The 27955-nt window shown below is 36.1% G+C and overlaps 4 protein-coding genes across 4 annotated transcripts; 1 reads left to right on the top strand and 3 right to left on the bottom strand.

The window, feature by feature from the left end:
* Positions 1-505: 505 nt before the first annotated feature.
* Positions 506-4871, bottom strand: LOC113749952 (geranylgeranyl transferase type-2 subunit alpha 1). Its single transcript, XM_027293841.1, has 8 exons — positions 4642-4871; positions 4346-4508; positions 3752-3912; positions 3560-3664; positions 2053-2829; positions 1769-1961; positions 1337-1520; positions 506-1111 (listed from the first exon to the last, which is right to left on the bottom strand). The coding sequence occupies exons 1-8, from the start codon at positions 4755-4757 to the stop codon at positions 729-731; spliced, it is 2082 nt and encodes a 693-aa protein (XP_027149642.1). The 5' UTR covers positions 4758-4871; the 3' UTR covers positions 506-728.
* A 1395-nt stretch (positions 4872-6266) lies between these two features.
* LOC113749128 (double-stranded RNA-binding protein 1-like) lies at positions 6267-10039 on the bottom strand. Its single transcript, XM_027292795.1, has 3 exons — positions 9886-10039; positions 8765-9027; positions 6267-7267 (listed from the first exon to the last, which is right to left on the bottom strand). The coding sequence occupies exons 1-3, from the start codon at positions 9908-9910 to the stop codon at positions 6593-6595; spliced, it is 963 nt and encodes a 320-aa protein (XP_027148596.1). The 5' UTR covers positions 9911-10039; the 3' UTR covers positions 6267-6592.
* Positions 10040-11906: 1867 nt separating this feature from the next.
* LOC113749874 (VIN3-like protein 2) lies at positions 11907-16293 on the bottom strand. The gene is made up of 5 exons (XM_027293747.1): positions 16086-16293; positions 15932-15984; positions 13883-14549; positions 13063-13382; positions 11907-12902 (listed from the first exon to the last, which is right to left on the bottom strand). The coding sequence occupies exons 2-5, from the start codon at positions 15972-15974 to the stop codon at positions 12088-12090; spliced, it is 1845 nt and encodes a 614-aa protein (XP_027149548.1). The 5' UTR covers positions 15975-15984; positions 16086-16293; the 3' UTR covers positions 11907-12087.
* Positions 16294-22388: 6095 nt separating this feature from the next.
* Positions 22389-27681, top strand: LOC113748796 (protein ECERIFERUM 2-like). The gene is made up of 2 exons (XM_027292345.1): positions 22389-22969; positions 26567-27681. The coding sequence occupies exons 1-2, from the start codon at positions 22538-22540 to the stop codon at positions 27452-27454; spliced, it is 1320 nt and encodes a 439-aa protein (XP_027148146.1). The 5' UTR covers positions 22389-22537; the 3' UTR covers positions 27455-27681.
* Positions 27682-27955: the final 274 nt, after the last annotated feature.

Below are 27955 nucleotides of genomic sequence, written 5' to 3'. Positions count from 1 at the left end.
AAAGAAAGATAGAGGAAAAGGCAAGAGAAATAAGCAAAGGAAATAAGGATGAGGCCTAAGGTTTGCACGGTTTTGATGTTTGAACAAAATGCAGTTGAAGAGAAGCAATAATGTTGGTAACTGGAAAACTCTCTGCGTGATATTATTCTCTGTGGAGCGTTTGCAGCCATGGTTATTGCAAAGGAAGAAATCACTTTAAACGGACATGAACAACGAAGCTGCAGTAATCTCGACATTGTTACTCTATTCTTCAGATTTCACTCTTCATAAATAATCCCCACCAAAAAGAAATTCATGAAGAAACCAGCTTGGAAGTTAACATCAAATTCCCTACTCACTATGATGATGTGAACACTTACTTCACTGCTTATATAAACTAGGGAATAATAACAGATGCTGTAGCTGGAAATTTGTTGGCTGTCCCCAGAATCGTCTGCCATGATTTGCAGTAATAGTATAGCATCATCCAAAGCAAGAGCAAAAATATTTCTAAATGCTGCAAGTCTAAGGTCCAAAACAAATGTACGAGTCATTCTATTCAAGACACAAATTTGAGTGAAAAAATAAACGAAAGATATTCCCAAGTGTCAGGGCACTACAAATAATTCGGGACTGGAGAAATCACATGCTTTGGTATGTTTTAGAGACAGAAATAGCATGCCCTCTCATATATGTAATTCTAAAAATTGCAGAAGAAATGAAACCCGACTAATTCAGAGATCCAGTAATCATCTCAATTTTTCATCATCAAGCCACTTCATTGCTGGCAATAGCTTACATAAAAACAACTTAAACTTTTTGTCAGCAATTGGATTTCCGGTAACACTTAACTGTCTCAAGTTCAAGCCACTAAAAATCGAAAAAGCATCCCAATAAATTGTCATCTCGGGACCACTAACCACAAATTCCTCTCTCTTCCAATCACTTGCATGGGACAGTGGAGACGCACACAAATATCTTCTTGTGTCAATAGGATGTGCTCCAATTTCATTGTGTGAGATATCTAACACTTTTAATGACTTCAGCAGTCTCAAAGGCTCTAGAGCAGAAAAACTGCAAATTTTATTGTTACTAAGATTTAAGCAGCAAAGAAGCTGCAAGGACTCCAAACCTGTGCAAAATAACAAGAGGTAATGTGAGACAGAGAAACTCTGATATCTAGTTGAACGTTGGCTAGTTTGAAGATCAAGACCTTTTTAGTGATATAACAGATAAAAAAAACTAATTCCAAAAAGTAGCAGATAATAGTAGTTCAAATGTACAAGAAATTCCAGTCAAGAAGCATCATAATCCTGAAAGCATGGCTACAAACAACAGTTCATCTAATTATAGGTACCTTCAATTGAACGAATTCCATTATTGCTAAGATCAAGCATTTGTACCCACAGCAGTCGCTCTATACACCCTATTTGCGACAGTGAAAGACCGCGCAGGCATAGACATAAAGAATTATTACTCAAAGAAGTTGAATCTCTATATTGATAACAGTATTTCAGCAATGACTCCTCATTCGCAAGCTCCTGTAGCCCAAAGGAAAAGCAAACCTTCTCATTAGCAGCCCAAAAAAAAATAAAAAAATAGCAAACCTCAGAAAGGATGAAAATTTAGTAACTCAATGAATAATTGGAAGTTCATTCTTATGTTTGAAAAGATTCCACAGACGGGGGTAATAGCCAGAACCCTTTTTTTTTGGCAAAAGTAACCAGAGATACAATCACAAGATTCTGTTGCGCTTTACAAGCCCAAGAACAAAGTAGCAGAGTTTCACCTGCTTTAAAAACACCAAACTGTATTGATCCTTGTAGTATTGAAAATGTGGCGGGTCCAGCTTCATCAAATCGTGGTAAAGTTCAAGAATTTCTTTGTACTGGAACATGTTTTGATCCTGTACACCACGAGATGCTGATGACAATGCATCATATGCCAATAACAGTCTTGCAAGTGTAAGCTTTCCAATTTTACTACAACAAAGAAGAAGAGTTCGTCAAACAGACTTGATAATGTAAAGGTTCTATGAAGTTTCTAAGTTATCTCAAAAACATTCAAGCATACCAGTCCATTTCTGACAGCAATTCACGACAATAAGCAATCTCATCAGCTATGATCTTGGCATTCGTTTCATATGTTTTCTTGTTACCCCCACTGATTGTCAGCTCATTAAATGAGTTAATCAAGCCTAAATTCTCAGAATGCAATTGATTGGAAGAGAAGTTTTCCTCGGACCAATCTATCCTCTCTATATCAGGCCCTTCATCAAATTCTGTGTTACTTGATGGTAGACAAATTGTGAATGCCATATGAGAAGGATTGCTACAGCAAAAACCAGCTGAAGAAACTATGCCCTCAGAATTGGCGATGCTAACCTTCACTAGATAATTCCTGGAAGGATGCATTGGCTCAGAGGAAAAAGTTAGGTATGTCAACCATGTTCTGGCTAACCCTGATTTATCTACTGAAATCGGTGTCCAAATGAGATTGCTATCCATATTGCTTTCACATACTACACTTACTGTAGAAGAATTAATACCTCCAACTGCTTCACTAAAACAAAGAATAAGTGGAAGTGTTCTAGATATTGATGATAAACTAGGTGACAAAGCACAATAGTCTGATACATTAACATTGGAACCATTAGGTGGCCAAGAAGAAACCGGTAAATGCTCGAGTTTAACTGTCTGATCCAAAAGCCAAAGATGATAAAACCAGCCACTTTGATCATCCGGATCTGTGAAAAGCGCATTGCGAACAAACTCAAACTCCTCTGTCAAAACCTTCTCTTTTGGGTAGTATCCTTCTACCTCCTCCTTTAGCAAACGAGAAAGAAGCACACTGCACACAAGTTCACTCGTCAGACAGATATGCATAGAACAGCATTTGAAATATATGGAGACAAGAATGTGAAGTGAGCAAATGCAGCAAAAAGAAATAAATAAAAAGATGAACCAAAATAAGAATGTAAAACTATTACAAAAATTCATCCAATGCAATTGGTACACAATGTGCAGCAACTCAAGTAAAGAAACTTGGCCACCATTTCAATGATATAAATACTACAATTAATAATAAAATTGTAAACATAACCTACAAAATTTGCAGGTCCATAAATTGAATATCAAAAGTTCTCACCTCCCCTCAAAAATTTGTAAATGGCATACACAGAACAGAAAATCTACAACCTAATGGGCCCAAAAATGTGGTAACATTCATCATATTATAAATCCAGCCATTCTTCATGTCTTTTACTGATCGCTTCAGATATGCAAATAGCATGCCTAGATTTCAACTGCAGTGATTAGTCCACAATAACGACAAATACCAAACTTCTAGGGTGCCAGCCTTCCAATCCCCCCCCTCCCCGGGGGAACAAAAATAAAACAAAATCTTTATCCTCTTTATTTTTCTTTTTCTGGACAAATAATTTGCTCAAGGACTTAATTGGTCAAGAAGGCCCATTTCTTTATATAATAGATATGTGGCATGTACCAGAATGAAAGTATTTCCACGTACAATATAATAGTTCATAACACTTGTAAGAGTATCAATTTGCATTAAAATGTACCTACGGTTATGCCAAGCAGAATAGTTGCTGAAGTTTTCATATATCATATCTGTTGTATATTGCAGCTCCTCCTCATCAGGTATATTCTTCAACGCTGTCACAAATCTAACAAGTAAAGTCAAACTAGGTTATTCCAGAAAATGAAGTTGTGTTAGAACACAATACAGGTTCTCTACATATCAATCTCTACACCTTCGGTAATTCCACGCATGGAAATTTCGTGCGTCTAACTTCTGAAACTTTTTCAGGAGAAACATTTCACGGTCTGTAGAAGAATGCCCCATGTTTAGCACCCATTTCCTATGATGCCAAGCTCCATATGACTTGAAGTTTGTCATCAATGCGCTCTCCACCTAGATAAGGAAAAATGCAGGCTTAACAACAAATTACATGAAAGAAAAAAAAAAGAACATTGGTTTATTTTCTCTGTAGCTAAATCTCTACTAATGTTTTGCATAACCAAAACTCAAACAAAAGAAAACACTAGAAACTCAACTTCACCTATTGTTCCGACTTTCTTCAGTCAAAATCAGTATTCAAATTCTGTTTTTTTTATCCCCTTGATTCTAGATTAAAATAAAGTGCAGTTAGTTCAAGACGTAGTTTTGGTCGATCCAGAAACGTTCCATTTAGTTTCCTTTATTCAATTCCAAGTAACTGATTCCAAATCAGAAATACACAATGGAGTCCTTAAATATTTGATTTAAAAAAATTAAAAAAAAACATATATACAAGATTCCAGGATCACTAATAAATAATAAGATTTCATACAGTACTATGACTTACAACTTTCAATTCTTCGTCTAAAATGGACTTAATCGAGTCCTCGTCGGATTGGGCAGCCTCGAGATGATATTGAACAGCAAGCTTTCGGTAATTCCAACCAGTAATAAATTCCGGATTCATTTCCAGTAGTTTCGCATTGACCTCTAGGGCTTCTTTCGTATACCTAAAAGTTCCCCAATCACCCAGTTCCAAAAATAAAATAAAATAAAACAATAAGTAAATAGGAAAAAAAGAAAAGAAAAGACTGTCTTTTGACTTAATTCTTTTGGTTAAGGAGGAAGTTAAAGCTGAATTACGTATTAGTGTGATGAAATTGGAAGAACTTAGCCTGGATAGAACGGAGTTTTGCGCCTTTAACCACCGAAGCTTCTTGCTCTTCTTCAGTTGGGGCTTTTCGCGGCCTTCCGTGCATTTTTTTCCCTTTCTCTCGTAATGGTGGAGTCGAGATTGGATCCCGTGACACGGCAGTGGCGGTGGAGGTGGCGCTGGGGAGGAGGAGGGAGGGAGCGGTGATGGTGAGGACGGGGCTTTGGATCGTTTTAGTGACGTAGGAGTCGGACAACTTAGCATGGAAGAAACAAATCTTAATTTTGTCAAATTGCAATGCTAACCCCTTACGTCTGGAAGGCTGTGAATATAGTCCCCTCAATTTTACTAACTTTTTTTTACCACTTTAGTATTAGGCTCTCAATTTTGATCTATCTAACAATTAGTGTCAATGGTAAATATCTTTATCTTTTGATAAAGGGAGGTAAAGTAAGGATGTAATCTAATCGAGTTGAACTCGAGCTCGACTCGACACTAGGGAGGCACTATTCGAGCTCAAACTCGAATTCGAGTAAATAGCAAAAATGGAGCTCAAACTCGAGCTTAAAAAATTGTTAGAAAATTCGAGATTGACTCAATTATGCTCGATTTTTTTGCAAGTATGATCAAGCTCAAGTTAAGTACTTGAGGTCAAGATCCTTGTCCAATTTCGAAAATGCATAATTTTATTTTTTACATATCTCCATGCAAAATGACTATATGATCTATAAATATTTTAAAGTCATAACCAATATTCTGGTAATTTATACAACTCTCAAACCTAAAAGAATAAATATGTAATAACTAAATATATCAGTTTAATTTATTACTTGGTGCTCGATAAGGTTCGACGAGCTTTCAAACCCAAAAAAATAATACTTAAACTCGGATCAAAATACTATCGAGCCACTTGAGCTTGACTCGCACTCAATCAAAGTTGAGTACGAATTGAGTTCTTAACCGAGTTACTCGTGAACTGCTTGCAAGTAGCTCCGTTCAATTACGTCCTTCAGATAAAAAAACAACAATGTAAAATGTTGCAAGTACTAGTTTTTCTCATTTCTTCTAATGTTTTTACAAGTAAAAGTTCAAAAAAAAATTGTAAGACTCAACTTTGGCAAGAAAACAAAACACAAGTAGATCAAATTCCCAAAATAGGCCTTCAACCTTTTTATTAATTCACGTTTACTCCTCAATTTTAAGAATAGGACATAATAATCATTCAATAAAATTTTTTGGGCCAAATTCGTCCTTATGTGACTAATAGCCAAGAAAATTCAAATCTCATCACCACTTTGGTCCAATTTTTTCCTTGACTGCTCCCCCATATAGAAACCAATTTGGTTCAAAAAATTTTTATTGAAGGACCAATCTGTTCCACTTTTAAAATCGAGGACCAAACATGGATTGATTAAAAAGCTGAAGGACTATTTAGAAAATTTGCTCAAATACTATAAAACGTTGTTTAAATATTTTTTCTGGCCTACACAATATTTTCAACAGTTCGAATATTATGTAAGCAAAACTTGCACGATAATTAGTCTTCATTCTGATAGATACTGATATTGTGAAGGAAGAGAAGCTCCCGAAGGAAGAACGATAGAATACTTAAAGATACGAAAGTCTGAGTGTCATTACTTCATTCATCACTTCATCCAGGACTCAAAAGGATGTTTTCATGTAAAGGTACAATTCTCACAATAATGATGTTTATCTGACAATTCATCAAGGCGAGCCTAACTATTTAAACCAAGGTTCACTAAATTCATGAACCCCAAAATGGAACCATAAATCTTCACTTCCCTATCCCCTTGTCATATGTTATTATCAAGCTCAAACAACAATCCAAGAAGAATACTCGCTTGCATGTCTCCTCCATGATTCCACATATCCCTAAAGCGAAAATCTGATGCTTCAAGCTGGTTCCAAGCCTACACACAGCTATTTACTGGTTGAATTCAACTGCACAATTTCAGAAGTTTCATTTGCTTCCTTAACCAAGCCATTCAAACCATCTCCATCGTTGAGAAGATTAAATTCTGGTTTAGAATCCCCATTTGCGTGAGGGACTGAAGCAGTTCCCACAACTTCACTGTAACATGCTTCATCTGTTGAAACTCCAAAGTCAGCCACTTTGCTGACAGTAGAATCAGCTCTACCCTGTCCCAGCTGATCATCCGTATGAACCACCGAGCTGGCTATGCTCTGGTTTGGGACAGGGTTACCTTCACCTGTAGCATGCTTCTTCTTCTTGGATTTCTTTTTGAAACGCCTTTTCTTCGGTTTTAGTGCAGCTGGAGTCTCCTGGGAATTGATTCCCAAATCTGCCATTTTCTTCTTATGTGGAACAACAGTATGTATCGAGCTGCCATTAAAATCAGAACCAGACGCATTAGCCTGGATGGCTAGCAAAGCAGTTCGGGCAGCTTTGATTTCTGCTTCTTTCTTTGTTCTTGCTGCTGCTCCAATGTATTTGATTCCTCCAATATCAACAGTACATGAAAACAAGGGCGCTCTGCCAGGAGTCTCATCCTTGCTACACTCGTACATTGGAATTGCATAATTCATCTTTTGAGCATATTCTTGCAATAAATTTTTGCACAAACCTGTTTCATGCTGAAACAAAAACCAAAATCGAGTGATTCAATACAGTGTTATCTGAGATAATTAATGTTAGAGACACGTGCAACAAAAACTGTTGTGCCATTTAGTCTTCCCCCTTGGCAGCTCAAGTTCAATATAAAAAAAAGTGCATTTTCCAAGTACCATCGATGCGAATTTCCTCACACAGAGAGCCATGACACACTACAAGATAAACAATTCTACTTTGCAGTTTAATGCCAGTCTGTCATCCCATCTCAAATTGATTGTACAAACCAGATTTTAGAAGACAGGAAGTAGGGTGATACACTTGCAGAAGAAAGATGGCTGATACCATGAATACCAGATAACTCAGAGAATAAGTAAATCTACATTACTACTTTGGCTTGCTATTTCCTTAAGCAAGTTCAGTGCCAATGTGAAACATTCTGAAGAACTTAGAGCTATGCACCAAGCAATTGAGAAACCGAACTTAACTTCACACTCTATCATTACTAAATGACAATGTGGATTACTTCGTAAAGGAGGTGTTGTTAGTGTGTGTGTGTGTGTGTCTTACAGAACCATCATCTTTACTGTTGTCTGCTACCCTTAGAAAGAAGCCATGAAAGTGAGTATTAAATAACATTTGACCATAAGGTCAATATAAATAGCATGCAACCCCCTTAGCACATTGGACTACTTCGTAATTTACATGAAAGTTTGCTTCTTTTGAAGCTATGATCCAAGTTGCTATTTCATAGCAAATCACTGAAAACTGGTATACGATTCATGAAACCACCATAAAGTGGGAAAAGAATGCTAAGGATCAGATACTGCAACTTGAATAAACAATTGGGTATCCCATCCCATTGGCTATCAGAAAAGGTCAAACAATTATCCCAGCAGAAAGATTTTCTTCATTGAGCAGCTTCAGTAAAAGCACTTGGTCCTTTAGTTTCATCCTTGTTGATAACGTGAAAATGACTCCTATGCCAGCCTAGGCTAATAGGTCTTCATATGTCCAACTAAGAACAAAAACCTTCGAGCTAAAAATAAAAAATATATACTAAAGCTTAAAAATCTCAAGAAAGAACCTTGATAAATTAGCAAAGTTACTTTTATAGCACCCTGCTCACCATGCCATAGCAAAATGTTTGTGTGCTTGCTGAAATACTAAAATGTTTCACTTTGCATTAACTCTAGAAATCACAAAAAATACACCATAGAAGGCATCGTACGCTACCCACCTCCCCCTTTCCCCCCTACATCCCCAGTCCCCCACCCCTCAAAAAATGGAAAAATAATTTCCAGGAGGAAGGAAATATTAATAAAGAGGTAAAGGAGTGAAGAAAGGTATAACAACATATTAACACCATCGAGGAGGTATGTGTATGCCATATTCCATGTCATACCATGTCTGTATACAGACATTTTTTCTATATGTGCATATTGAATACATATATCTCCAAAGTCAATAGATTAAAGAAGAAGAAGAAAAAAGATTGCTCAATGGAAGGTAGGGGTCGTTACCACTGGTTGAGAAATGCAATCTACCCTGGCTTCTGAACTTGAGAGCTGCAAAAGAGCAACTTCTGCTGCTGATTGCTCTGCAGCCTTCCGATTATAAAATCCGGGGAGAGAATCATATCTAACGTTATTTACAATTACTGTTGACCTAAATGTAGGTTCATGAGAAGGACCTTCCTTTATAGTGTCATAAACAGGCGTAGGCAGTCCTACTTTCTGAGCGAATTCTTGCAAGCGGCTCTTGAAAACGTAACAGTTTGATACACCTGCAATCATTGATAACTATGTGAATGTATGTAATATCCCAGAGTGATATATGGACATGAAATCTCTATTCCAATAAGAGAAATTTCTATGAGCAGTTTCAGCATACTGGCAGGTAAAAAGAAATTATTAGGTATTGATAAGAAAACTAGCACTTCCTCTACATAGAATATAATGAAGCCTAATACCCAACTCCCTTCGGACTGCAACCATCCTACATCAACAAACCCACCACCTGATTATTTAAGGTAGCAATTAGCCTGGCAGATCGAGGTATGTTCTAAATTTGTGAATACTATGAATGAATTGGAGACACTATCCTCAACAAAAGACTAAGCAGCATTGATCAGAGAAAAGGCGCACTGTATTTTTTGTTTTCAAAAAACAAAAGACAAAAAGATTATATAAAGTATAACCAGCAAAACTAATGGAAGAACTATATGCTTCATTTTCAGTTGCATAAATTGTTAAAAAGGCATAATTCTGTCCACCCATTGCTAAAAAGGCAAACAGAATTTCCATTTGCACCAAGAACTTAACCTAAATAAATAAAAGTTTTCATCTTTCTGTGTTTCTTTCTCAATCTAGTCCCATTATATAAAAAACTGTATATTTTTTATTCCTGTGGAAAAAGGTATCCTCAGCTAAAGAACTACTCTACTCTACTATATAATAACAATAATATAAGAGGAAAAAAAAACCTGACAAGCGTAAAAACAAAAAACCAAACGAAAAAAAGGAAAACAAACAATCCCAATAAATAAATTTTTCCCAGATGACATTCAATCTTTCACCCCAAAACTAAATTACTAGCAGCACTCAAAAAGAAAAAAAAAATGGTGATATTATCAGCAAAATACCTTGGAAGGCGTCGGTGGTGGGCATTTGGTGGAGTGTTGCTGATGAATAGAAAGAATCAGAGAACAAACGACGAGTAATCGCTCGATTCTCCTTCTTTCTGGGTTCGGTGGGAAGAAGGGTTTGCTGTTTTTACTTGTTCGAGTTTTAAGTGATCAGTAGGTTTCTTGTACTTTCGGTTTTTGTCAGAATATCATATTTACAAGTGGTGTTTTCTCGTTATTTTGGTTAGCAAATTTACCATCTTAGTCCTTATGATTCTTTGAACTTCTATTTACCGCGTCAAGTTTTTATAGCAATTATTTCTGAGGTTGCGAAAAAAAAATTATTTATACTAGTGTTCAAGACACCCGCCAATTTGTGTGCAAGTAATGAAAAAAATTATTTATAAAATTTGTTGAGTATATTTGTTAAGATCATTTTCGGAAAAATTGGCTTTATATTGTGACAATAAATATGCAAAAAAATTCATCAAAAGAAAAAAGTATAAATGGATAGTTATTTGGTAGTAATCCATAACCATAATTGATAGTTGCTGATAAGAACTAAGATTTATTAAATAAGTTGAAAAATAAAATAATAAAAAATATGTTACTTAGTAGGATGACACATTGGTCGTGGGCGCTTATCAAGATGAATTTAAAAAGAATATAAAGTGACAAAATTTTGTTTATACCGAAAATCCTTTCTTCCTTTATATATGATATAGATATTTATTTATATTTCATTCGAGTAAATGCGTATGATTTGTGGAAAATTTTGTAAAGCTCCATTGAAAACGTTATTTGAGCACTATGATCAACTAAATCAAATCTAGGATCTAAAATTGTTCTTATTTCCCATTGGCTTAATCTCATTTACATTGCTTTAATCCATGGATTTCACTTTCTTTCCAAAAACAGGGCGCAATGCAATCCAAAATTAGTATTGAGGAGAGGAAGGAAAAAAACTTAAACTTTATGGGAATTTCGTTTGGTTCTATTGTTTGATATATGACATGTCAAGTTGGGAAAGGAATATGATTTGTACTAAGAATGAAAGTCTCTTGAATAGAGAGTTGGAGCTATTGAAAATCTAGTATTGGAGTTGGCTCTAAAAGAAATCTAAAGTTAGGTGCTTTCCCTAAGTTTATTAGCCTTGAGATTGTACTCTCTATAGTTTCATAGGATATATGCATTTGTCATGGGTACTTGAATGAGTGGTAGGCATATTATACAGAGGTAAGATTCAACTTTGTACTATTAAGTAGAATAAAGCTTCCACCTACAATGAGGATGATCCTAGTTTTGGTGGAATTCCTTTGCAAAAAAAAAATAAATAAGAGCAAATTTTATATACACTGACAGTGTATACACTATCAACGTTAAATCCATAATATATGTGTAAAAGTTGAATTTTAAATTTAAATTTTGTATACATATCATTCATCCAATGCTAATAGTGTATATTCTGTTAATGTAAAAGATTAATCCAATAAATATAGCGCAAAAGGTAATATATTAAATGAGAGAGGAGGGGGGGGGGGGAGGAGTGTAACTTCCCTAATAGTTCAATGGGGTTTGTGCAATAGACCCTAGAAATTCAACCCGTCTAAGAAAGAACTGGATTTTTTCTCCCAACCCAACCAGAAGCCGAAATCCGATTAATCCAACCCAAACTTCAAAATTAATATTTTGCCTAAGCCCAATCAAATATTTTGACTCTATTATTCATCAATGGCTTTTTAACTTATTAAAATGGCCGAGGTTTGACCGGTGCAGGAACTTTTTGATCTATTTGTAACAAATTGCCTTTTGTCCATAGTACTAACAATTTTTTGAGTATAGAACCCTTTTTTTCCATTTCTTGTTTTGGACCAAAAAGGAAAAGAGAGAGTTAGAAAACTAAACTAAAGACTCTAAATTAATGACCTTCCTCTAGCATCATGTTTTGCTGTTTTTCTTGGGAAGTAAATTAGTTTCTGCAGCCTGCACGCAAGATGTATTACATTACATGAGGCTATGAACAATTGTACAAACTTCGAAGTTTGAGGGCACTTTCTTCTTTCTATTTGACTGAGAGATATCAAAATTACAAGTTAGCAAGGAAACAACCAGCAATTCTCCGAGCCCAAAATTGCAAAAGATTGTCTTGTACAGGTTCAAAAGGACCTATGCAACAACAACTACCACTCTTTCTTTCCACAAAAAAAAATAAAAATGAAGCTAATGCCACAATCTAGTGCAGAATCTGTGTGAAGAAGCCAATTTCTCCTCACTGCAAATCTCATCTTCGAAGGTATCAAGTAGCTGCCCGGCCAAGCTTGAAGGATCATCGACAAAGGTGTCCACGAAAACGCTGACTACCCTTTTCTCTTGCACTGTGGCTTTCAAGCTAAACCAGGCGAGAAACTTCACCCTGAAATCTGATCCTAGGTGCCCTTCGTGCTCCAATTTTCTGATAACCCTTACTGCATACTCATAGTCAGTTTCCTTCACCTGCCTCTTGCTAACCAGCTGTGGCATCCCCGTAGTTCCATCAGATTTACAAGGCGTTGATGGAGCATTTGAGCTGGGACTTGCTAGAGAGACATTCTTCATGGGAGAAGGTAATGTAGGAGACCCATCACTCTTGTTTCCGTACTCACTAAACGACAGTTCCTTCGAGTGATCATCACTTAAAGCAACTTTGCCGTCACTGGAATTCATTGACTCTGTCCGCATCTGGGAGTTATGTTCGTTAGTGTGTTCTCCTGCCGCTTGTGCAGGTGTTATCCAGTTAGCTTCACAAACTCCCAGAGGGGTTCTAGTTTCACCATCGACTGAAATCTTGCAGAAATATTGGGTTGAAGGATCTAGGTCATACAATTCAAGTCTCTCCACTGGCGCTAATACAGCATAAGTTGGTTCCTGTGGATAATCCCTGTCATATCTTCGATACCAAAGCCTGCAGCCTAGAATATCCTTCAAGATACAATCTTCATACTCCAAGACAATGGTTACTTTTGCTGGAGAGGATGCTTCAAAGTGTATTTTGATTGCTGTCAGTATTATTATGTACAAGACATGAGACGTCAAATGTATGCATTGTTATCTAGGTAAACATACAGGAATCAAGTCCCTTCAACCTATACTCTGTATGCTAAAGGCTCAAGGTGGAGTTCGTCACAAGAAATATTAATATGAAGTTGGGGACAATACCTGGTGATTCCATCTCATTTACATGATCAAAGCATTTGCTGGCCATCATGCGATCAAAAGCTTCTACTGCAGAGGCACACAACTTCTGAACTTGAGCACCACAAGAGAGTCTATTAACAATTCTCCGGTCCATAGTTGCTGATGCCCGATGTAGAGGCCCGACTTCATTTTCCAGGACTGTCACAGCAGATTCAACGATTTTCAGTAGTTCCTTGTACTTGTTGGTTCCTACCAGAATCTTATAGCTTAGGGAGAGCCGTAGACAGAGGACATCCACTCTCCTTGCCTCTTTGGCTACAACCAATTGTTTTCTCCAGGTTCTGAAAGTGTTTAGCACTGATTAAGTTGAGTTGAGAGTGTGACAGCATGCGTCAAGCACTTTCAACAAAGTTATCACCCATGAAAGAGTAATGGCAGTCTTCCTGCTTTTGATGCTGACACTCGCATTCTAATGACTAGAACAAAGCACAGGATTGCAATCTTACTTAAGTTACCAACAGGCAAAATTAGGTAATTTTGGTAACAAAATTGTTTCATTTCGGTACTATATCAGGTCTGATTTTCTATCCTTGTTACTTTCAATGATCAAAATTGAAGGAAAATAGTTTAAGGGCTTGAACTCGGATCATGCTGCACATGCAAGGTACAATTGAAATAAATGCTATTGCTATACCAACTCTAAACACATAGAAAATATTGGTTCAGATAGGTCATCTAAGTCCCCAAGGACTTGCTTCACCGTTCAAGTACTGCTTTGAGCCTGCTCAATGGTCATTACATTCTCAAATAAAGGTATATAAGTTCTAGAAACATTATTTACCTCATCACTTCATTAGATTTTCGACAAGAAACACAGCAGAAATACCCATCTAGATTTGCAGAAGAATCTTGATTCTTCATCCCCATAGGCTCATGCTCAAGGACACATTTCAGATGGCATGATATTCCACAAAGTTCACCTTCCTCAGGGTAATTATAATCACAGGTTAACCACAGACTAGGATCCTTGTTTTCATCATATTGGTGACATATACAGCAAGAACATCTTTTGCAAAATGCATCATCTGTGCTCAGAGCAGCTCTGCATGCAAGGTTGCCACATAGTAGTAATTTTTGGTCTTCGACCATGATTTCCGCGTAAGATTGATCAGATTCAGTGGTTAGTTGGGATAGATATTTGTTCTTCCGTTGCTTATTGAATTTCTTTTCATCTTGTGAGGGGGAAGGAGGAGCCAAGTTTTTAATGGTTTCCTTGTTGCACTTCCTGGTTACCAACTCTAAAAGGTACTCTATCATTTTAGGCTTTGTGAATCCAGAGCACTTGCACTCTTTGCCTACTTCAGCACATATTATTTCAAGAAGTTCTTTCCGTGTAAATGAGTTCAGGACTGCTGGAGCATCGTCTAAGCACTGAGCAATTTCGTGGACTAATTGCCTCTTCTCTTCCAAGCTTGACCAAGAAGTCTTTTCAGAGCGACATACAAAACCTGGAGATGAGAAAAGCAGTTTTACAAATAAAACAAGATGAACACCAAATTTACCCAGCTATGACTTCAATTCCATAAATGAAATAAAGTTTCAACTGAAAAAGCTGGCAAACTGAGAAAGAGAAGCAAGGATCAGTAACCAGAATGAGATGATCTAATAAAGTCCTATTATCCAGTATTGAAAAGAAAGCCAAGATTGTCGTTCAGGTCATATTATTGCAGCACAAAAGTTTTTGCTATATCAGGCTTGCGAAGCCTTGTTGATCTGACCAATTTGATTTAAGATTATCCTCTGGAAGATCAATACCTCAATGGATCTCCACATGCTATCAAGTCCCAGATCTTAAGAAAGTTATACTTCTATATCAAGATCTTACGCCGAGGCAAGGTGTTGCTTCATTCTTTCTTCTGTTCTTTTTCCTAAAATAACTAAGCCTCATCTTTAGATGCATGAGCCCAAATTATATAGAAGGCGACAGAAACAATTAAGAGTGACCGTCATTATTGCATTTTGCAATCCAGCTGCTAATATCTTCTTAATAACACCATGAGAGATGTGAAGATTGTGTCTTAGGATCATGTCCACCTATTCCAAATTCCAAATAATCATACCTCTATTGTGCACTTCATTGACCCCCAGGTCTTTAACTATTTAGCCTACATAATTTTCATTTAAAATAAAAGGAAAAACAAATGGGGTACTAAAGAAGGCTTTTACCACTTCTGATAATAAATCTAATCACCATGTCATTAGAAGGGAATAAAATCTACATGCATGCATTCAAGCAGAATGCACATGCATGTAGTGAAGCAAATGTAGCATGAATAGAGACGGTTTATAAACAAAAGTCTGAAACTAAAAGATTCTGGCGAAAACCTTTGTTTGTCAAGAAAAAAAATGGAAGCTGAAAATTGAGCAAAACGAGCCAAAAAGAAAAATGCATGGCCTCTAGATCATCAAAAAAAAAAATTTAATTACTTCCCAAATATAGGGATTGAACAACGCCTGCTTAAAGCTGCCCCCAAAAAAGAAAAGGAAAGAGGGAAAAAGAAGAAAAAAAAAAAGGGTTCAGCAACCTTGAGGTCCAAAGATGTATTCATCTCGTTTTGTCACCCCAATTATCTTGTGAAACATTTTCCTAAAAATTATTTTCCCAAGAAACAAAAAAGACTGTCAACAAACTAATGCATATAACTAGTCACCCTATGACCTGCATTGTCTCTAAGAAAAGCACTAAATGCACCATGGAATTATAGAAGCCAAAAAGACAAACGATCAAACGCCAAACCGTACAATCGGAAAAAGCAACAGCAAGAAAACTAAGACTTGTTGTATCAAATATAGGCAAAACCCAGAAAAGGAAAAAGGTCATAGGAGTTACCCGATGCCATAGAATCGACCCTTTTACTCTCTGGTTTCCTCATTGGTCGTATACTGCATTCAAAAAAAGAAAAAAGATAAACCCGACAATGTAGATATCAAAATTACAACATGATAAATAAAAAATCGCATATGAAGTTAGGAACTTTGTATACCTCTAGACTAGAAGCACAAAAGAGAGAGGGGCAGGGAGGAGGAGGAGGGAACAAGAAAAAGAAAAGGGTTCTAGTTGTTCTAGGGAGTAAAGAAAGAGTGGCATTGATTGCATTTGTTTGTTTAGACTATAGAATGCTTGGCGTGAGCTCAGAATGAATGAATAGCTGCTGATGACGATGATGATGAATGATGACAAAAAGAGGCTCCGTTTTCTAACTACTACGGTGCAGTAAACGAAAAGCCCCTCACTCCTCAGTCCTCTGAGGCTGAGCCCTCTATGTATGCATCGTATGGAGGGATAGCTGGATGCATTGGGTTTTGGGGTTTTAGCTAGCCTTGGCGTGGTTTACTTTCACCCTCCCACGGACTTACTTTTTTTCGCCTCCCTCCCGTCTGATTTCTTTTTTTTTTTTTTGTTCTTTTCTTTTGGTGTCCTGATTAGGCCTTGAACAATTCAACCACTGACCTTGGTCAAGAAGGGTCTTAAGTCCCACTTTGAGCTGTAAGTGGGGGTTCAAATTTCATCTGTAGCGAAAAAAATTTAAGAATGGTGCTAAAGCACCTCTTTGATCTAGTAAAATCTATGTATCTACGAACCCTTAACACAAGTCTCTTTTGACTCCGCCTCCCCTTTAATCTAAGATAGAATAGATTATATATTTGCTATCGTCTCTGAACAAAAAAAAAAAAAAAAGATTAGGCCTTCTTGAACAATTCGACCAGTATAACTATAAGACAATCCCAATGTAAGATAGCTTTTTCAAAATTGTTTTCTCAATTCACAAGACCAAAAATTAAAAGGGTTCAATACAATTGGGATATTCCTACAAGCATCAAGCATGCGATTGTTGTACATTTTAGATGATTCGGTGTATATTTTTTTTTTTTTTTTTTTTTCGACACTGGGGTGTCCGGGTCAAGACCCGAAGGCGGCCCGACTAATCCCCAGCGGCCCGGGAGGAGAGGCCCCATCCCCCCAAGCACGGTAACCCTGCACGACTCGAACCCCTGGCAAGCGCTCCTAAGGAGGCGTGCGCTGCCAGATGAGCTGCCCAGGAGGGGCGATGATTCGGTGTATATGCACGTCTCTTTATTGTACACCAACTCAATAATTTAATACAATCGTAATTTTAAATGTACCATGCCTTGTGAAAAAGGTACAACTATAGTGCCAATTGTATAGCATGCCTAATTATACTGGCCCCCTCTCCTTGCTAAGGGTATCAACTACTGTTAAGTTCCTCCTAAGTAATTAGCAACCATTAATTCTCTGGTCTGGTACTCCGGTGGTAAACAAGAGCAAGTGTCCCGGAATTGGGATTCCTCCTGAGATTGGGGACCAGTTAGGCCTAGACACCCTCGCAAACAAAGCCCTAGATTTGAAGGGGACCCCCACCGCCTTGGGCCCAAATTATAATCAATGCGCATTAGTTCCCATCACGTACAGCCTCATACACAAATTGTACGCTCTTAAAGGCTGTCAATAAATAAAGGGTACGATATTCGTACACCACATTTCAACATCTTGCACAACTTAACTTCAATATTGCGGTGTAAGAATGAATGTCACCACCAAACCAATGGTTATACGACTTTTTTTTTTTTTTTGTTGATAAACAGATGGTATAAAAAACCTTAATTATACTACTGGTAATATATGATTGAAACCGCAAATTAGGAGGACATCCTCCCGAGTAACGGGACTTTGTTTCCAAGTTGTAACCTAATCGGTAGGAACGATGTTGTTTGGGTGATGATAGCTGAATGATGGATCTCTCAAATCCTCTCCTTTAATCCTCTCCTTTTTCCCTTCCTTTGATAAAGCATAGGATTTTCCTTGCACCAAAATAAATAAATGCAGGGCTCTGTTGACGGTGCCCTTAAGGGAATGGGTCCTAGATTAGGTTGGGTGGTCTAATCCAAGATCCCATCTAGGCTGTAATCTTATTTGGGTAAATTTAGAGGTCAACAAAAATTGGATATGATTTGATATATCTAATGGCAAAGCAGCAAGGCATGATCTTCTTCTCTTTTTTTTCTCATAAATAAAAGGGATAGTAGTGAATCGGATACCCTCAAAAATCTCTCTTATGCAATCCTAATTCACATATTTAAATCTTTTGCGAAACCCAATCGGATAACCCTAAGGATTTTAACTCTTATCACCAAATCTTCTCGTTTCGGGTTCGAATTATCCATTAGATACATTCTACTCGTTAATCTAAATAGTTTAAGAAAAAAAGAAATTAGCATTTAAAAAAACAAAAATAAATGCATATCATGTTAAATCAATAGGTTATATTAAATTTAAACTTGGGTAGAGTTGTAGAAAAACTCAACATTTTATGAAGGGTAAATTTAACAACCTTCCAAAAAAAAAGAAGATTCGAACGACTATCTCACATTTATATATAATAAAACATGACAAAGACAAGTATCCCACATTTTTCAACATGGTATTGCATATATATATATATATATATATATATTGGGTATTGGAAATTTTAGAATTCTCTTACTAAATCCTATTGAATTACTCGTCAGTAACTTTTCATCAATACCAAACTCTAACGAATTATTCATCACTAATCTAATCTAATTAGCCATCGTACCTGTGGATCTTGGATTTCCCTCTTCTTCTTCGCATCTTAATTAATATGATGAACGTGCTTATTCGCACCTATGTCGAAACATTCGTGGAATGGGCGCGACACCAACCCACAAATACGAAACACCTCAGGAGCGAGGCGTGTAAGTAAGAGGTCATAGTCCTCTTCTCGAATTTATATGATAATTATTATTTATTAACTGTCAGGTTACACCTATTAACTGTCCTCATAAATAAAATAAACGTTGGTTAGCATGCATGGGTAGTTATTAGCTGATTAATAAATAATCCTGTCCGCAACCGTGCCTTAAAAGGTTTCAGGTTTTCTACTTTCTAGTGCAAGTACGTGCATGCCTTGATCGTCTAGAAATTACGTAAGATTTAATCCTTTTCAATCATCAATTTAGAGTAATCTTCTTTAGCAGTACTTTGGTTAATTCGTTTTTTTTCTTTTTAATCATTTAAAAGTTTTTTTCTAAAATTAACAAACCCGACTATGTATTAATTTCTCCAGTTGGTGATTGGTGGGCAAATCATTCTTTTATCTAAACCTAACTAAAGCCAGAACCCAATTTGGTAAGCAAGCAAGAAGATTTTTCTCATTTCAAATAATATTAATCGCAGTGTTTGGATGGAGTATTATTTGAAATAATTACTGTAGTACTTTTTGTGATGTGATATATGTAAGATAAAAAAAAATTAGTTGAAAATATATTGGAAAATATGTTTATGATTAAGTTTCGAGTCATTTCAAGTCAACCCGCCAACCCGAAATTTTTGGGTTCGGATAAAGTATCTTGACCTGTTTCGGGTTGGCGGGTCAGATTCGAGTCAACGGATTTTCTGTTATACCCGAGTCTCAACCCGACCCGTCAACCCGATTTAAACCCGATTGCCACCCCTAGATTCTAGCATCAAGGGTATATGCCTCGCATGAGTCCAGTGAAGTGGGGCTTGCATGTTTAAACAGGCTAATGTCTGAGAATAGTTAACTTTCATAATTAACGTTCTGATTTCCCTAACCTTTGATCATCAATTACCAAAGATGGCCGTTGGAATTTACCTCTTTAAAGATAACCATCAACCCCAACCTCTTTTCTTTTTTTTTTTCGTCTGTAACATATTCTTCACCTATAATTTCATTAATTTTCTACTCTTAAAACGTGCCTCATTTTCATTAATTAAGCACATAACAGGATTCTTAGTCAAACTAAGGGATAATGGACCGCTAAGTACCGAGTGTGAGTAAGTCATCAGAAAGTATTCATCGTAATTAGTTCCAGTGTCTGGGACGGCACAGGCATTGCATATATATATATATATAGTTAATTCGAATCCAAAGGCACCGTTGTAATGTGGGATTTGTGTGGCTCTGTTTGCTGCCGAGAAATGTTGATTTCTTCAAGGTAGTGAGGTACCCGTGAGTTTGACAAGGACAGGTTTCCCGTAATTTTCACAATCTTAAATTCAATGGAAAAGTCCAGTAAATCTGAAGAACGTTTGATGCATTAGATGGAGGTTAGCTCTTTCCACCGGCATCTGCATGCCCTAACTAAAAAATAGTGTACTATTTCCCAACCATTCGTGTACAGATCAATTGGTCCTGTAGATTCCTAGAAAATCATCATATATAGTTATTTGTAGGTAACATTTACAGTGTCTTTTTTTCTTTTTAATAATCTGCATGAGATTTATTATGCCATAAAAAGACAGTTTGGGTTGATAATTTTATTTATTCATTTTCTAGCACCCACATTGTAGAAGAATTTTACCTCAATGACCAGTAAATCTAACAAATAATTGTTTTAGAAATAGAGAAGTATAACACCTTACTTTTGGAGAAATTGAGCTGCGTTTTTCTGGGTGGACATTTATGCATGAGATTTTATTGGGACATTGGCTTAACTAACTAATGTAAATTTTTTCGACGCACCTAAATAGGCAAATTGAAACCTTAAGGTGCCAATTAATTACTGCAGCTTGTTTTCAACAATAGATAATAAACACACACACTCAGAATCTAAGGTAACTCCACAAGTTTACTCAAAATGCAATTATTGCGGCTTGCTGTTCACTGGTCCTCTCATCCCTCTGAATTCATTCATATAATACTATTTAGTTATTTGCACTTCGGACGTCAAGAGATGCAGGTGCAGCTGCATGGGTCGGAAGTGTTAAATAAAAAGAGAATTACAGTGTTGATCCCAATTATTTGAGAGCACGAGTCCATAAAGTTTGAAAGAAAGTAAATGTTAGGCCCAAATGTTATTCAATCTCTAAACTCATTTAGTCCTATTGACTAATTTTCACCGATTGCTATTAGAATCCGATCACATGCAATCACGTATGGCAATTGATATATTTAAAAAAAAAAAAAACTTGAAATAACTATTGTTGATCATAATTTGTAGTAAAATATGACTAATTACTCTCAAGCCAATCACCTGAGTCATTAGTTTCTAGTAGAGCTTCTAATGAATCGAGCACTTCACGAACGAACACGTTCGTGTTCGATTCGTTCGAGTTCAAAAAAAAGTTTACTGGTTTATTAAAAAAATCAAATTCGAACACAACATTAGGCTCATTTAATAATTGAGCCGAACGTGAACCCGTTCGCAAACTATTCTAAAAGTTCATGAATACATATATAATTATAAAAATAAAAATAAAAATATTTAATATTATTAAATATATATCGTATTTTACTAAAAAAAATTAATTATACAAAAACTATTATTTTTTTTAAAAACCAAGAAATACTACAATCAAACTCATTCTAAATAATGTATTTTTTATTCAAATATAATTAAATCATCTCCATACTCTAATTTGAACTCGAGTTTGAGCTCAAATTCGGCTCTTTTAGTTTAACAAGGCGAGCTCGAATTTGAACTCGAATACTTATACGAATAAACGAATTGAATTCAAGCAATACTTATAGTTCTTTTGATATTCGAGTCGAACTCAAACCCTGTTCGTATATTCATATAATATATGAATAGAGTCTAAACACAAAGTATTCTACTCGATTCAGCTCTAGTCTTTAGTTTAGAAATACAAAAATTTAGTTGATAGAAAAAATAGGTAAAAAACTAATTATTCGCGTTACTAGCATATGAGTAATTAGTTATTTTTTTATTATAATTAGTTATTTCCAAAAATTAGTTGCTGGCACATGACCAGATTCCGATAGTAATTGGTCAAAATCAGTCATTAGGACTAAATGTGCATAAAAATATAGAACTCTATTTGCTTTCATCCAAACTTTAGGGACTAAAAACAGTTAAACCCAAAGCATTTAAGACCAAAACTACAATTCTCTCTAAAACAAAGCACTAAATCAGCTTTCATAAAATTTTGCCTCTTGTTGGCCCTTAAATTGCCAGATAAACAAGACTATCGGGTGGTTGTGGGCAATTCGTTTGAAGAAGACCCTCGAGAAAAGGAATATGTAGTCCAAGTTTTATAGCCAATAATATCCAACTCCAAAATTGAATCTAATAAGTATTAATTTGCAAGATGCCACAACTTTCAACTCCCATCAGATCTGATTGATCCTTGACGCCTAACCGTGTAGTCTTTGTGCGTCAATTCCCCCCTCCATTAGTAAACTTATTAAATTAAATAAATGGTCCAAACACAAAGATAAAAGAGTACCCCTCTACCCCTTCATATTTATTTATAGTGCCCCTCTTCCCCTTCATATAATCAAATCACATTCTTTTCTAAATGAAAAGTCTACACTTCTCCTTTAGTCCATTTCTAGCTAGCTTGGCACCAATTTCCTTTTTCCTTTAAGATCTCATCTTCTCTGCACTTCCTTGTCTGATCATATATCAAGATATGGTATCGACAGCGGGCGAAAACGCCGCCGTTTACGACGTAAGGCTGTCGTCGGTGGTCCCGGCGAGCATCACCGGAGAGGATAAGGTCCATGAACTCAGCAACATGGACTTGATGCTGAAGCTGCATTATGTCAAGGGAATATACTTCTTTAGAAGCGGAGCAGCACGAGGGTTAACCATAAATGACCTGAAAAAACCAATGTTTGAATGCTTAGCCCTCTACTCCACTTTATCGGGGAGAGTTAGAAAGTCCGAAGATGGAAGACCATTCATCAAATGCAATGATAGTGGTGTTCGTATTGCCGAGGCAAAGTGCAGTAAAACTTTGGATGAATGGCTGGCTTTCAACGATGATTCTCTTAACGATCAGCTAATTTACAGCCAGTTCCTTGCTCCTGATGCCGGATTCACTCCTCTTGTTTTTGTCCAGGTAATTAGTACCAACTCACTTCTCCTTTCTCCTCCTTCTTCTTCTTCTTCTTATTTTGGAAGTGCATACTTCATTTGTACCAGGATTATGCATTAAAATCTTCAAAACTTAAATAATCTATTGACAAAATTACTAAGACTGTTCATTTTGGTCAGCTATTGCGAGTACTTATTTTTCCAAATTTTTTTTTTTAAAAAAAATTGTCTCCAAAAACCAGGTCAACTGGTAAGGATATTTAATTAAGTGACCTTGACATCCTTGTAATCAAGTGACCTCTCTTTGTAAGGCCCAGAGTTTGCCTTGAACCCAAAAAAAAAAAAAAAAAAGGTAAATTCTGCGAAACCACAAAGAAACTTCGCAAGTGTATGGTTGTTGGCTTGCATACTAGATGTAATACACACCAATTGGCTGGACGAATGTTTCTCTGTGGGTCTCATTTAGATTGTTCGTTTGGACGGTGTGTTCGGTGTTACCTCTGCGTTCGTATTAAATTAAGTGTGCGTGTGTTTATTCTGTCTATGGAAAAAAAATACTAGATGTAATACACGTTGACCCAAAAAATAAACTGCAACCATATGTATGGTGCATTTAAGTTCTTGAGATAAAATAGCAAATGAACCTTGAGGGTATTATTGATGTGCTATAATTTGGCTGTAAAGTACCACCTTGTTCAAGTTTTAACTTCACGGACCAGGATTCATCAAATATGGTCCTAGCCTCAAGAATTTGGATAATATATAATTATTTTTTATCCTTCTGGGGTTGATTATCGGTATTAGTACGACCTTAAACTAATACTGGTATTTTGTGATGCATCTTCGTGTGTGTACACATACATACATACATACATATATCATGAGCATTTGATGTATTGGTGCAATCTTTAGTGTTGTTTTATCTTTAGAAACACAATTGATTTATAATGCTAGCTACGGAATGAGATATTGACCTACACAATCTTTAGTTCATCTTTCCCTCTGGCTTCCCTTTCAAGATAGAATTATACTACTGCTAGTAGATTAGCATAAAACCAGGAAGTAAGTGGACAAATTAATCTGGAAATCTGATGGGAATTAGATGGTGTCTTATACTTCATTTATTTAACCTAGATTGCTCTTGAAGATAGCAGACTGCCATTTGTCCTGAAGAAAAATACAGCAGGCAACGTTGCCAAGCAGGAACCAATCACAAAATGACTAGCTATGTTAGAATACTAGAATTATATGAACATCAATCGAATGGCAAGTTGCTGTTGGGGGGCAGGGAGGAGTTTAATTTAATTTGGTCCCTAATTAAATTCCATGTCCCATTGTGGTTATCAAGCTACATCAATCACATCCTCAATAATTGATATACAAAAGTTTGTGTTTTTCTTTTTTTTTTTTTTTTTGTTTAATGGTTTCTTTCGGAAATGAAGCAATATACGACTGGACGGTACCCCTCATCCATCCAATACAAGAAAAGATCAGAACCAATCAAACCAACACAATAAACCTGTAAAAATTCCACCATATGCAGCCAGCTAGGACCGTCAATGGGTCTGGGCCAGCTCGAACTCGACTTCGTTCGACCCGACAAAAAAAGTCCGATGAACCCGACTTTTTAGTGAGTCGATCTGAGTTTGAACCTAAAAAGTATGCTCGAATTAAATATAAGCTGAATTTGTGCCCTATTAAGCTCAAAACCAATATAAGCCCGACCCTTTAATTACCTATATATATAATATTTATATTTTGATATTATGTATAATTATATATCCAAATATATTATTATTAAATACTAAATATATATAAATTACAAAATACGAAAATACATCTAAAGACTCTTCCATGAGATTTCTTGAGAGCCAATATTAGTAATGCATAACTGAATCTCTAACTTTTTTTATTGGTTGAGTAAATTTTTGTATTGGCATAATATTGATTGATTTCTTTTTGGTCTAGAAACACAAATCATCATGCATGTTTGGATTCAAATCACAAGATTATAAAAAAAAAAAAAGTTTCAACTTTTAAAGATATATTGGTTTATGTTCGCATGTTTTATTGCTATCTTTCATGCATTTTGAACGAATTAAATATAAATATTGTTGAAAATTTTTTGGTTTATATACTTTTTAAGAACTATTATTTGTTCATGTTTAGTTTTAATATTATAGACTTGTAAATGTTAAATTAGTTTTACAACTTAATAGTTATAATGATTATATTAAGAAAATTAAGGAATAATAAGTGAGTTTGTGCCAAACCCGATTACGGCTCACTATCCAAATATTATGTGAGTTAAGTATGAGTTTCACATTTATGAACCCGAAACTCATAGCCGAAATATGAAAATATTTCAAATTAAATAAGCTGAACTTAAACTTACGAAAGCCCAGCTCATTAGGCCCGATTGACATGTATATAGCCAGCCAGCCATCCTATGCACAAAAGTAGAGAGTTTGGAGTACAAAGCAGAATCTAAATGATACTGCTTGAAATGTAAAAGTCAATAGGGGATGGGATGCCAATAAAGTCAATAGGAGATCTTCCATCCAGAGATGCAACTTTGTCTAGTAAATTAGTAATCGTAACGAGGTGGCCAATAAATTGAAAAGAGACGTGAGGTACTTAGTTTAATTTCTTGGAGAAAGACTGAAGTTTTAATGCACGCCGACTCATTAACTACCCTTTCTTTCTTCAAGTCTTCAACTTACCGCTTAACAGAGCTCATGCACGATGACCAACTACCCATCCACCTGTCTCAAAAGGCAAAATTGGTTAGCATATTACGTACAAGTTACAACTTCTCACATTCTTTGTCTATGTTGGGTGTATTCACATACAGCTTGCTAGCAGACACCACCACTTATAGAACTTTTCCCTTTTTCTGTGTTGGAAACACAGAGAAAAATTTTCCATGTAGTAGTAGTAAATGTGTGTATACATACATACATTATACATATATATCACGAAGCCCCCTATTCATAGTAGTTCTTTTTTTTTTTTGGGAAGCACCCTTTTATACTAGTACGCGGGCCTCATTTGACAAATGATTTTTTTTTTATGTTTGTATGAAATTTTACTGTAGTTTACTGTAGAGATTGTAAGAAAAATTTTTAAAATGTGTAAAATTTTGAAATTTTTTTTAAAATTATTGTAACTAAAGTTGTTAAAAAACTTATAACGAACAAACTGGATGCTTGCCAAACAGGCCCGTAGTTTGAGTTTGATATATATGCACTTTCAAGTAACAGAAATATTTTATAAATAATAAGTTTTCATTTGACAGAAATGAAGGCAATCATGACCTTTGACCAATTGTTAGTGAATCCACAATTTTGTTTCCCAAAACAAATTAAAAAGGATAAAGTAAAAATCAGTTCCTACAATTTGGGGGAGCTGTCTGAAATTAGTTTTATGAATCAAACGTTGTGTCCACATCCTCTCAACTCAATAGCACGGTTCCAAGAACATTGGCGACTTGTGCATTTTTGTCCAAATTGCACAGCATTATTAAGTTAAACTTTAAATTAAGGCAGAAATCCATTGGAAAACATAAACTTTCTCTCTTTTTTTCTCTTTAATGTAATGTGCCATCTTGATTTGTGCTCAGTTCACATGGTTCAAATGTGGAGGAATCTCAATTGGACTAAGTTGGGCTCATGTTGTGGGAGATGCATTCTCAGCTTCACACTTCATCAATATGTGGGGCCAAATCTTGACAGGTCAAGTGCCACCTCATCATCTTGACACCTACAACCCCAAAAACCAAAAAAAGTTCCCCTCCCCACTTGCCAAGGTACCACTTTCTATCCAGAGGGTACTACTGGACCCAGATGGTGGCCATTGGCTCCTTTCCAATCACAGAAAAATGAGAACCCACTCCTTCCACGTAACTCCAAAACAGTTGAACCGTTTGACCGAAGAAGCTAAACTGGTGAAGCCCTTTGAAGTTATCTCAGCAATGATATGGAAGTCTTTGGCCAAGACAAGTGGCAAAGCAGAAGAGCCTAAGATTGTGACATTAATCTCTGGCACTTGGGATAAGGAAAATGAACTGCCGAGCAATTCTCGAGTCATCATTAGCACAATTGAAGCGGCTGAGGCTCCACCTGCACAGGCTGATTTAGCAGAATTGGCCAGGCTGATTGCTCAGACACAGGAGGACGAGACCCATTTAGTTGAACGAGTGATGGATCAGAAGGGCAGTGATGATGGAGAGTCTCGTGACTTTATTTTATACGGCGCCCGTCTCACCTTTGTAAATTTGGAGAAGATGAATATTTACGCGCTGAAAATGGGCGGCCATCATCAACCAGTTTTTGCAAGTTATTCTGTAAGTGGGGTTGGTGATGAAGGTGCAGTTTTGGTGCTGCCGGGACCTCCTCCTGGGACTGAGAGTGGCGAAGATGAAGGGGGAAGGGTAATAAATTTGATTCTGCCCGAAAATCAACTCGAGGAACTCAAGTATCAACTTGGAAACGAGTGGGGTATACATTGATTAGCTGAAAACCTAGACAAATCCTTGATTGGCTGAAGATGGAAGTTGCTGAATATTTGATCATTCATTTGTCAAACGAACGCGTTACATCTCTCGGTTTCTTGTAAGTTTGTGTTGTTCATGTCTTTACGGAAATGCATACGGTTTGCATACGCATGTATGGCTGGATAGTAAATTATTTGAGATAATTTTATAAAAAAATATTGTATCACTTCTTTTTAATGTGACGTATGTGAAATAAAAAAATGATTAAAAAATATATTGATAATTCAGGTAAGTCAAATCAATGTATGTAAATAAAGTGAAAGAATCCTTCAATTTTTTAAAAACTAATTTTTCAAATATTTGGATTGATCATTTTTTCAAAAACAAGATTTTCAAATACAATATTACAGTAATACATTATAACTCAAAAAATATCTTATTCGTACAATATATCAAATATTTTAAAAAAAATTTATATACACTGCTACAGTAAAATTTTTTAAAAACATTCGAAAA

This window comes from Coffea eugenioides, chromosome 10, assembly GCF_003713205.1.
Source record: "Coffea eugenioides isolate CCC68of chromosome 10, Ceug_1.0, whole genome shotgun sequence".
NCBI lineage: Eukaryota > Viridiplantae > Streptophyta > Magnoliopsida > Gentianales > Rubiaceae > Coffea > Coffea eugenioides.
The sequence above is the reverse complement of the archived record's forward strand: the minus strand, read 5'-3'. Positions and strand labels throughout refer to the sequence as shown.